General features: G+C 31.9%; 1 protein-coding gene across 2 annotated transcripts in view; it reads left to right on the top strand.

Moving 5' to 3' along the window:
- The window catches only part of TMEM135 (transmembrane protein 135), a 261,356-nt gene that overhangs the window by 163,989 nt on the left and 85,028 nt on the right, over positions 1–12,339 (top strand). For both annotated transcript variants that reach the window (XM_063093468.1, XM_063093467.1), the window contains one exon: positions 10,002–10,048. In XM_063093468.1, the coding sequence (XP_062949538.1) occupies positions 10,002–10,048 (47 nt within the window). The remainder of the gene's footprint in view (positions 1–10,001; positions 10,049–12,339) is intronic.

The following is a 12,339-nucleotide window of genomic DNA, read 5'->3' as shown; positions in this document are numbered from 1 at the left end:
GGCCTTTTGTTCACAGAATGGTGTGGTTTGGGAAGGTAGTGAGTGCTATCTTACTGGCCACCTTAGTAAATAATAATCCTCATTCTGATGGTCTTTCTTATTAACTTTTATCAAATGATAAAAATTTGAATTGACATATTGGTATGTACTGCTTGTATGTGACCTTGCTGTAAACTTTCTAAAGTAATCTAGAACTCTTATTTATTTATTTTTGTAATGTCTCTGAGGGAAAAAACATAATATCACTGTAAGTCTGTTCCTTATTCTTGTTCGAGGTTAATGGAAATACCACCCTTTGGATGAAAATAATGAATTTACTACAAATTGTCTATAGCAGTGAGCTTCACCTAGGTGACCTGTCTACTTTGCCCTGCTGAAAACACAATATTTTTTCAGCTGTAACTTTGCCCTGAGTTCATATAGCACCTTTCTCCTCCCCCTCCTCCATGTGCTTGCTGAATGACATGTGAAGATTTTTTTCTAAATTGAAAACCTAGCATGTTTAATAGCTTTAGGATTAAGAATGGTCCCTTATACAGTTATGTACACACATTAGAAAACAGGCTTATCCTTATCCTCTCATCTCAATACATATGTAAACAAGTGAGGATTTTAGTTTTTGTTTGTAATATTTAGATTGCTTATTTTGGAAATGTAAAAATTATAGTTCTTGCATTTGTCTTTCTTCTCTAGAATAAATGTTTTATAGAAGTTTTGGTGATTATGGAATTTTCTTGTCACCTTTGCTTTTCTTAAATCTGGTTCATTATGAGCTCAAATAATGAGCTCCTCGACACAGACTATATCTTGTTTTATCTGCTGTGCATGAAAATAGTTGATGTTTCATAATTAAGTTGAATGAAATTTGTAAAAGGTGTACATCTTTAATGGGATTTTTAAAAACCTTTGAGAGGAATTTATGACAGCTTATAAGATTTGGAATCTCACTTGATTTCAAAACCTGGCTCAATCACATAGCTATGTCTCTCTAAATGTCGTGTCTGAAGTGTGATAATAATCCCTACATTGCAGGGCTGTTTTGAGCATTACATAAAATGATGTATGTGAAGAATTTACACAACATGTGACATATAGTGACCATTCAGTAATGTTGGCAATTGATGATGTTGTTACACTATTATTTGAATTATTTTTATACTAAACTGCAAGATTCTCTCTCATTCCCTTTTGAAAAAGGGATAGACACTGCTTATAAAAAAAAAATTAGAAGCATTATGGGGATTATTCCTGCCTTGGAAGCACAGTAGCCACTAAACCAGCGTTAATAAGAATAATATGTTTTCTAGAGGAAAAGGGATGTAATTGAAAGACTCAGGTTTGAAGTCAGATAGTCCTTGCTTTGAGTCTTATTTCAGCAGTTAAATATTCTGTGATTTTAAGTAAGTAACTTACCTTTTGAGTCCATTTGTCTCATCTGTAAAATGGAAGTGATAAAACCTACCTTGAAGAGCTGTTGTGAGGATTAGAGATAATATTTTTAAGATATCCAGTGCCTGGAACTGTTAATAAAAATTTTATTATTATTATTCATTCCTCTACTTTTCTTTTATCCATGTTCTCTGGTTCCTTTTATTTATTTTTCATTTACCTTCACTAACTATCCATCTTTAAACTCTCCTGTGTTTCCTTTTGGTGCTTAAACTCTTCATTTTCACATTTATTTCTTATATTTCTTGTTTTTTTTTTAACTTTTTAAAAAATGACTTATAATAACCAATTAATTGACTGTACAAATAAAGAAATAGGTGTGAGAAAGAAAAGAAGCAGCTGAATATCTTGGTAAAGTTAAAATATAAGTTATTAGCTAACCATTGCCACCAGTAAACTACATTTTGTTTACATGATAATAATAGAGATGTGAACAAAGTGCTGTGGGTGCTTTGATGGTAGTCTACTTGGTTTTTATAGTCCCTGCTTTGAGAGTATTCTTTGAATGAGTATTTTGTTTAATGAATGAATTCATGTCTTGATTTTTACTTGACCCTTCAATTTCCTTTTAAATTAATAAAGGCTGGATTTTTCCACATGTAAACCTTTATCTTGTAATCCTTCAAGTAGCAAGTTGTTTTAAACTGTTTATTTTTTAAAAATCTGCTGGCAGAATTGGAATTTTGTTGTAATAAGGACTGGAACTTCCAGATGTATTAGTTACTAAGTATTTGAAAATTTCCACAGTTACATACTTTAAATTATTTGATTTTTACAGAAGACAATATTACAACTCACCTGCTTACCATAAAAGGACAGGATATTGTATAGACTGTACTTCCCAGCCACTACTTCCCAGACACTGTCTAACATATCTGTTTCTACAACTGGACAATTTCAAGGTTAACAGGTTGCCAGACTCTGTTTACTGACTTTTAAGGTATAAATCAAGAATGATGAGAAGACTAAGGAAGAGACTAGGCCCAAGTTTCTGACATACTTAATGTAATTTCATACACTGAATTCAGTCAGAGTAAGTAATTACATTTGCTTGGTATGTACATTCTGAGATTTGTTTCATTATCTGTTAGTGACAGTTTGCTTTGAAATAAATTTGTTGTACACTGAAAAAATTTGACTCATGGGATGATAGAATTTTGAAGTTCTGAAGGATCCTGGAGATTAATCTGACTTTTTTTTAACAGATGAAAATGTTAAGACCTAAAGAATGAAAGTGCTTTGATCGAGTTTACACTCTTAATCTGGAGACCCAAGACTTCCTTACTTCTAGTATGACATTTGTGGCCCTAAATTCCCCATAAGGTTTTTGTACTATTCCTGTATTTGTTTTATCAAGTAATGGAAACTTAAAGAAAGAATTATTAGGCAAAACTGCTAATCTAAAGTAAAGGAATTGATTAAAAAGATGGACCATATGTTATATGAGATTTGAATTATACAATGATTTTTAAAAAAATTATAAAGCAACACATAGCTATTTAACTTGAGAATAGTGCTGCTTAAAATTATACATTATTTAAAGCAAATCAATATTATGATAATGATATTTTGGTTATATTTTGACTTTGAATACACATTGTAAACTGTAATAACACTTGAATATCCAGTAAGAGCTGTTTCCCCAAGACACCATGCAATTGTCTGTTTTTAGAAAGGTTGAAGATGCTTAGTAGAGTCTAAAGTTCAGCTTTTTAAAAAGTATATAAATGGGAGTACTATTTAGTTTCTTGGAAGATGGTTAGTCTAAATAGAAAGTAATATCATTATCAAAAGCCTCATATAATGTATCAAGAATCTATCCATGTATGCAGTTACATGAAGTAAAGACTCTGCCCTCTGGTATTTTGTGAACTAAATTAGTTCTGGTAGAGACATAAGGAAAGTATACAAACAACCCCCAAACCATTGCTTAAATACATTAAATAATTAAAATAACAGTACAATCAGATATTTTGGTGAGTACTGTTGTAGGATGAAGTATAAATACTTCTGTCCTAGCATATCATTTTGGAATGGTTTGTTAACACACCTGCATTTCCACCAAACTGAATTCCTAAGGGCAACAGGAATCAAGTATTAGGCTGATTTGTTTCTTAGGATGCTGTGAGTATAGGAGGTATTGAATAAATAAATAAAGAGAGTGAGAGCTCGTGGTTCCTTATCTAATCTGTTTCACTTCGTGATCATGAAGGTTCCTGATAATCTGGAGCTTACCTCTATATGTCTCTCCTTTTGAGTTGCCGAGTCACAAAATATTAGGAACGTATTACACTAGATCCATTTTTGTTGAGTGGATAGCTGGATACACGGCTAAAATATGAACGAAGTGCTGATGGGGTAAGAGGAAATTTATTGCTTTTCTAGAAAAGAGAGATGAGGTTGAGTGTTTATTTGAGTTGATGGAAGAGAATGTCAGTGAATATGGGAGGAAATGAGCTTGATGAATAGTGAAAGCTAGGTACCAAAGGTCTTCATTGTCTTTGGACACACTCAAGAAGGAGTGGTCAGAGGCACTGTGATCAGGGACAAAAAATATTTAATTGAGTATGTTAAAGAAAAGCAGAAGAGTTCTGTGGTAGGAAGTAGTTAAATGCACCATCTGTTCAGGTCTCCAGCAGACTTTAAAATGACTCCAGAATATAAGTTTTAACCATTTGAGCCTTGAATGGTATGAACAGTCTGCTTTACCAGGCCATGTTCACATTGGGCCAAATTCATATTTTTTGTATTTCTGATTATTTTAAGGATTTAAAGGCATTCATATATTGGGATTTTTGTTTCTTTGTTATTGCCTTAAGAGGCATAGTTTTCGTATAATTCTATATGACATAGTGGTGACAGCAATAGTACAGTTTTTCCTGAAAGTTTTGTAAGCTCTATAGCAGGAAGCAGTGTATTGTAAATCTGTCACTTTCTGCAAAGTCTTTCCAGGAAGAACAGTATTTTTCAGCTGAATGAACTTTATTTTCACATTATTTGTTACACTTTCTGTATTCTCTTGTGCCATTAGCTTAATACATTATGAGATTTTCTTTATATGATTACTTTTATTTAACCACTTGTATTTTTGGTGATGATAATGACATTAATTCTGTATTTTTATATTAATATATTCAGTTTCAAAAAAAAAAAAAAAACTAGTTTCTAAAAGACCAACAACTCAACCAAAAATAAGCAAAGGATATGAAAAAACAGTTCAACCAACCAACCAAAAAGCAAACAAAAGACTTATAAACCTGGGAGGCTTGGCTTCACTGATAGAAGAATGCAACTATAATAGATATTTCTTTCACACATCAGATTGGCAAGGATAAAACCATTTGGTAAAACACAGTTTTTGTAGGTATAGGGAAAAACTAATGTAAGGAAATACATACTTTCTTTAAACATTTTTTAATTGATGTATAATAACTGTACATAGTTATAGGGTACATGTGATAATTTGATACATGTATACAATGTGTAATGATCAAATCAGGGCAGTTAGTATATCTGTCACCTACATATTTATGATTTCTTTTTGTCAGAAACTTTCCAAATCTTCTCTTTTAGCAGTGTTGAAGTATACAATAAATTACTGTTACCTGTAGTCACCTTGCTTTGCTTTGGAACACTGGAACTTATGTCTTCTATCTAATGGTATATTTTTGCCCATTAACCAACCTTTCTTCATCTCCCCCTCCCCTCTCCCATTTCCAGCCTCTCGTAACCACTATTCTCAACCTCCATTAAATCAACTTTTTTTTTAGCTCCCATGTATGAGTGAGAGAGTGCAATAAGGAAATAGCTACTTGCATATACTATTGGTGGGAGTGTGTATTGGTGCAGCCATCTTGGAGAACAATTTGGTAATATTCATCAAAATTAAAAATAAACCTATCCTTTGACACAGTGGATCCAGCTGTAGGAATTAACCTCCAGAGATGTAAGTGCACATGTTTCCAAAGGGTACTTTAGTATTCAAAAATGTTTATTATATCCACTTTAAATGTCTATTCATAGGAGACTTTAAATAAACTTTGGCATTTCATATGTTTTTATGTATAGAATTTAAAAGTTTAAAACAATGTCTTTATTAGGTGTGTATTTATGTACAAAGGTATATACATACATGTACAAAAGTCTACATAGACAAAAAACCAGAGGCCTGGGATAGAAAGAACTTTCTTTTCATTGTATTTTTGTTCTTTTGTTTGAATTTTTGTTTTTATCACATACATGCATTAGTATTTTTAAAATATCAGTTTTAAAAGCTTTTTTGAGATGTAGTTTATATGCTAAAAAATTTGCCAGTTTAAAGTGTCAATTCCATGGTTTTTTGGTATGTTTAGAGAATTGTGTATGCATCTATTCCATAATCTAATTTCAGAATCTTTTCATCACCCCAAAAAGAAAACTTGTACCCATGAGCAATCCGTCCCCATCACCCTTCACTCCTCCAGCTACAGGCAACCACTATTCTACTTTCTATAAATAGAGTTGCCTACTTTGGAATTTCATATAAATGATATCATACAACATGTCTTTTGTGACTGGCTTTTTCCGGTTAGCATAATGTTTTTGAGGTTCATCTATGTTTTTTAGTATAACAAACATTATTTTTTGAATTTAAAAAGTGTTAAAAAATCAAAGTGAAAAATAATTTCAAAATTACTTATCCCGTTTAATTATATTGTGCAATGTTTGTGAAATGGTAGGGAATTACAGAGAAATTATTTCTTGTTAAAGAAATCATCTAATAGATGATTAGGCTTTACATATGTTATGTCATTTAATTCTTATAGCATTTATAATAGGTAGTATTGTATTGTTTCTACAAATGAGCAAATTGAGTGATGTGATGATTAATTTTGGGTGTCAATTTTCACATAAAAGTGCAGATGCATACTTTCCAACCAAAGTTAAAACGTATAACGTGGTACAATCAAAGTGAAAATGTCATTCACTAGCCAGAAATGTCCAATAGGATTTTTTGCAGTGATGGGGGATGATCTAGATCTGTTCTGTCCATTATGGTATCCACTACCACTGACGGCTTTTGATTACTTGAAATATGGTTAGTATGAATGAGGAAATGAATTTTAATATTATTTAATTTTAATTAATTTAAATTTAAATTACCACACTTTGCTTCTGGCCGTGATGTAATAACAATGATTGGACTTCATTTCCAATTGAAAAAGTGGACAAAATATATGAAAGAATGATTTGTGAGATCTATATATTAGGCACTGAAGGACAGGGTTCCTTGAAATATGGGAAACAAACAAAATGAGCCCTACAATTACTCTAGCTTACTGCCTTGAGAGAATATCCAGACATGGATCAAAGAGAAGTCACTCAAACAAAGCTCAGAGAACTAGAGAGGAGAGTACTCAGCTGATTACTGATTAGGGCATGTATGAGAGGAAACTACTCCAGGCTAAGGAAAGAACAACCTGAGGGATTAGAGGTCCTTGAGTATTGGCACTCAGACACCGATAGGAATAGTGTCTGTTCCCATCAGCTAGATTGGAAAATCTCAAAGATTCATGTGGCATTGGGTAAAGTACACATAAGGTTTTGTCTTCGTAATGGGAAATAATTAGCCCTACATTGAGCACTACTGCAGTCTCTTCTAAAATATCTTAAAAGCAAGTCCTTAAGAGATTGAACTGTTTCCACGTTAACTGTGTCTCAGAACAAAGCTCAAGAAGATTTATGAGAATAAAAAAATACATAACACCCATCAAGGTAAAATTCACAGTATCTGACGTCTAGTAAAAAATTACCACCATGCAATAAGAAATAGGAAAATTTGACCCATTATGTGGAGACGAATCAGTCAATCCATACCAAACCAGAACTGACAAAGATGTTGGAATTAGCAGGCAAGGACATTAGAAAGAGTTATGATTACTGAAATCCAGAGTTTCAAAAAGTTAGGAACATGGAAAATAGGAAAAAAACCCAGACCAAACTTAAAGAGTTGAAAACTGCAGTGTGTGAAGATGGAATAATTACTGGATATCATTAATGCCAGATTATACTTTACAGAAGAAAATATTAGTGAACTTAAAGACATAGTAATAGAAAACAATCCAAAATGAAACACAGAGAGAAAAGAGAATTTTGTTTGTCTATAAGTTGTGGGACAATTTCAGGTGACTTACTGTACAAGAAATTGGAATTCCTATAGGAGAGGAAAAGGAGAAGGAAAAATATTTGATTTAATAATGGCTGAAAAATTTTCATATTTGATGGAAACTGTAAACTCACAGATCCAAGAAGTTTAATGAAACTCTAGTACAAGAAACACAAAGAAAACTACCCGAAGGCACTTTGTAATCAAATTATGAAAAGACATTGGAGTGACATCTGTAAACTACTGAGGGAAAATGATCCATCAACAGAATTCTGTACCCAGCAAAAATATCTTTAAAAACAAAATTAAAAAAAAAATTTTTCAGGCATACATTTTTAAGTAAAAGTGATTAAAGTACCGTGGTGAATTCATATATACATATACATACATATGTTCAGTTAGTTTATTGTAAGTTCTAGAACAGTGTCTGGCAAATCGTAGAAGTTCCATAAACAAAGAATATGTAGATATGTTTGTTGAATAAATCAATTGTACTTTAATACCCCTTAGATTTATTTCCCTACTTGTACAGATTTTCATGTCTTGAATCTCTGCTATATAAAAAAGCAAGCTGCAATTTTTGGTGATTTGAGATTTCCAAAGGGCTGCCTATTTAAAAATAACTTCCTTCCAGACTTATGTCTCTGGGTTAGGTTTTCATATCTAGATTACTTCTTTAAATAAGAAGAAATAAAATCAATCTGCTTTTACAAGCATCATCTCATTTAATCTTCAGAATAATTCAAAGCATGCTATTATTATTCTTGGTTTATAGGTAAGGGATCTAAGGCTTAAGGAAATCATATAAAACATACAAAGTCACACAGAACTAGTATTCAAACCTAGATTTGCCTTACTCCAAATCTTGAGTTCTTAAACTTTGTTCTTTTTCCAAGTTTCAAATATATTATTTGTAAAGATAATTATCAGTTTAATATGAGCACAGATATACTTAGCATATTAGGATAGAGCATAGCAACATTTTGAGGGGAAAAAGACTGGACATTTCCTTTAGAGAAGGTGGAGAGTGTGGGAAAGATTTGTGGGACACTAAGAGAGGTTTTTGAGTGGGGTCTGCAAGGGGGGACATTACTGTAGGGAAAGCATGAAACATTGAATGTCTAGAAAGCATGGCATTACCCAGAGGCGAAAGAGACTTTTATGATCTGGATTTTGGCTGGCACATTATAGCTAGTATACATACTCAGTTGGATTTTAATCTATGATTGATTAATTATTAACTGAAAATTATTCCATGTTTTAATTTAACTTACATGAACCTCATGAATCATGGATAGGGTATTTTTAAAGCAATGGAAAAGAGAGAAAGGGAAAGTGGGAGAGACAGAGGGGAGAAGAGTGAGTATGTTTATCAGAGATAGAGAGATTATATATATAATATATAATAATTGTTATATAAATATGTATTATATTGGCTTAGTAGTAATTGATACCAGTCGTCTTTTGGCTGGTATGTTTATGTATTTCTAAGTCATTCAGGCTATATTTGTTATGCTTATCTTAGCCTAAGATGTCAAACTTGTCAAACTTGATTTGTCATAGCAAAACGATTATAGTTTCCTCAAGATTTGCTAGAAATTATTTGTGTGGGACATAGCAAAACACTATTTCACACCATTTTCATTTTTGTTGTTCTTGTTCTTTTACAGTCGAAAGATTGTTCATTTATTTGTCTTTGTTGTGAGGCCATTGACAATCCTAGTGCTCAATTTAAGCTGTTGTTTACATAAGAATGCATTTTACTTTTGCTTTTGTAATTTAAAACAACTTTACAGAGATCCATTTTGTGTGCATAACTAAGCCTTTAATCAAAACTGGGGTTCTGTGTGTTTTTTGAGGGGAGCTTCTTCAGTCTAGATTTATTGTGTTCGTATGCCTGATTTTAGAGAAGTTTTTTGTAACTAGTCTATATTCCCCAAAAGATGACTATATTTTATGGGCTTTTCTTATTGATTAGAATTGGTCGACAACTGGATTGTATTTTACATTAAAAATTTTTGGTTGTCTTGTTAAAAATATTTAATAAGCTTTCTGATTTATTCACCGACTTGATTGTATAAAAGTTATTGTCCTTGTTCTTAAGTTATTTGCTTCTTCAGGCATTCTAACAGATAAGTTAAAAATTGGCTGTTTCTTTTTGAACCATGTTACCCTTCTACCCAGTATGTATGTGCATGTGTGTGTATGTGTATAATATATATAGATGTATACTGCCTTCACATATTTTATTTGAAAGGTAGAGAATATGAAATGTACATGACTAGTTTTGTGTATCCTTTTATTGTTTCAGGCACAAAATTTAATACTGGCTATTTTGCTTTCATAAGTCACGCAAATAATGGTGTTCGTGTTCTTTTGCAAGTAATGTATTTTCTCCTTGTTATAGGTCCTTTTGTTCTGCATCACAGCTGCCATGTACATGTTCTTTTTCAGGTATGTTCTGTTATACCCATTTATTTTAATACCAAGAACAGTATTCCTTTATAATTTTTTTTTATCAACTATGAAACTAAAGTACTCCCCAAATAATTATCCTCTACCAGTAGCATGATTTTTTTTTTTTTTTTTAACGAGGGTCAGAGATAAATTACTGTTTCTTCCTGAGCAGAGAAAAGAGAAACAGAAGGAGGATTTGCTTTTGCTTTTTTTCCCCCCACATTCTACTTATATTCCTTTGTTGTGTTTTTTTTTTTTTTTGGTGGGTGGCTGATATGGGGGTCCGAACTCATGATCTTGGTGTTATAAGGCTGCGCTCTAATCAACCAAACTGTCCTGCCAACCCCTCACTTTCTACTTGTAGGTTCATGTTGGAAAGCTAAATATGTCAATTAATAGTACTCAAATAATGATAAATGAAATTTTTTGTGTGTGGACCTGATTTTAAGTATTATTCACTCTCCTTATAAAACAATCAACATTTTAAGTTTAAATGAGAAAAAAAAAATGGCAGAAGTGCTCTAAGCCATCCCAGCACACTAATCATAATCCGCAAAATATTAAGTTTGTCCATAATGCCAAGTTGTACTTTTTCATTGACAGTGAGACTGAGAAATGTGTGTGGAGGGGGGTGAGGTGGGGATAGTGTTGTTAGGATGGCTAAAGATTTAAGTGCCAATAAGAAGTATGTCTTTCATCTTTATATAATTGCAGCAGTGCAGAAATATGATTTTTGATTAGGGAGAGTCCACTCCTTCATAAAATTCATTTTTAGTGATACTAATTAATTTCCATTTATTTCACTGTTATTTCACTCATTTGGGTAGTTATTTCTTGATTTTTCTGGGTATAGTCAGAATTCAATCACAGCATATGAACCAGGCTTTTAAAATTAAAATTTGTACCTAATTAAAGAAGGCAATTATGGAATTTTAATAAGATATATTTCATAGATATATTTATCTTTTTTTACGACTAAGATAATTCAACCATATCATAATTTTGAAATCACAAATTTCCTGCCAGAACATTCTAATAAATACTTGATATAGCACAATAATATAATTTTAAATTATTTTGACTCTTAAAAAAATGTTATATGCAGATAAAAAATGATGATTTTGTTGTTATTATTCTTGTAAAGAGACAGCCAAGCTATAAGAAGGGGAAAAATGTATAATAAAGATTCAAGGTACGGAGGATTTGATCTGTAAAGAATTGGTAATGGGATGCATAGTATTTTATATATCAGTCCTCAGTGACTGAAAAATTGTTGGAGTTGTCTGGTCATCTTTGTGAAATTGTTTGATTTATTATTTATTTTTAATGTATCTTTATATACAGTATACTATTCCTGCAGTCTTGTTCCTGTATTTTAATAATTTAGAGGGGGGCTGGGGAAGTTAGGAACAATGACCATTTCATTGATTGCCAGAAACTTTGTGATTATATTTAAACACATTATTAGGATAATATTGCAAGAAATTCATATGTTTTATCTTCATATCGTTATGTTCAGTCTAATCTGAAGATATAGCATACCCTGTGGGGAAAATTTAATCATAAAAAGTTAAAAGTTAGAAACATAACTTTTGTTGTCATGCGCAGGAAGAGAGTACAATATCAAGTAAATTTTCTTTCTGTAAAAAGTATTAGCAGAATAGGAAGTTAAATGAAACAATACTTCTTTGTGTGACATTTAAATACAGAATATATAATTGACATTTAGCATTTCTTAGTCATCAGATGTTTTTGAGGTTTAAAAAACAAATTGTGTGTTGAATACATTGATAAATGCTGAATTTGTAGCATGGTTCTAGGAAATTACATTTTGAAAACTGCTGCCATCAACCTAGTATTTTTGGTGTAGAAAGAAAATCAACACTATAAATAATGTGTTTTGGTGCAGAGCTACAGAACCTTTTCCTGTTTCAGTCACAAAGTCTGGGTTAAAAACAACAGTTTAAAATACTTTCCAGAAGGCTCAATACATGGTTTAAGTGCCAAGATAAACACTTTCAATTTTCTGAGGAAAGGGGTTGTTTTTCTCCCAAAAGAAGCACTATCACCAAATTCCTAGTGTTCTTGGCAGAAGGTAGTTTGAATAAGTCAACAAAAGAGGTTTGGTAAATGATAAAATAAAACCATTTATAAACTACTACAACCAAACAGCAATGTTACATGTTTGCCTGAACTCTAGCTTGTGTTTGGAATGAACACACAATACTATACTTAGCACTTGGCAAGTTCAATTGCCTAATAATATTTTATCCTTAAAATTAAATTTT

This window comes from Cynocephalus volans, chromosome 4, assembly GCF_027409185.1.
Source record: "Cynocephalus volans isolate mCynVol1 chromosome 4, mCynVol1.pri, whole genome shotgun sequence".
Classification (NCBI taxonomy): Eukaryota; Metazoa; Chordata; class Mammalia; order Dermoptera; family Cynocephalidae; genus Cynocephalus; species Cynocephalus volans.
This window is presented reverse-complemented; position numbering and strand designations above follow the sequence as displayed.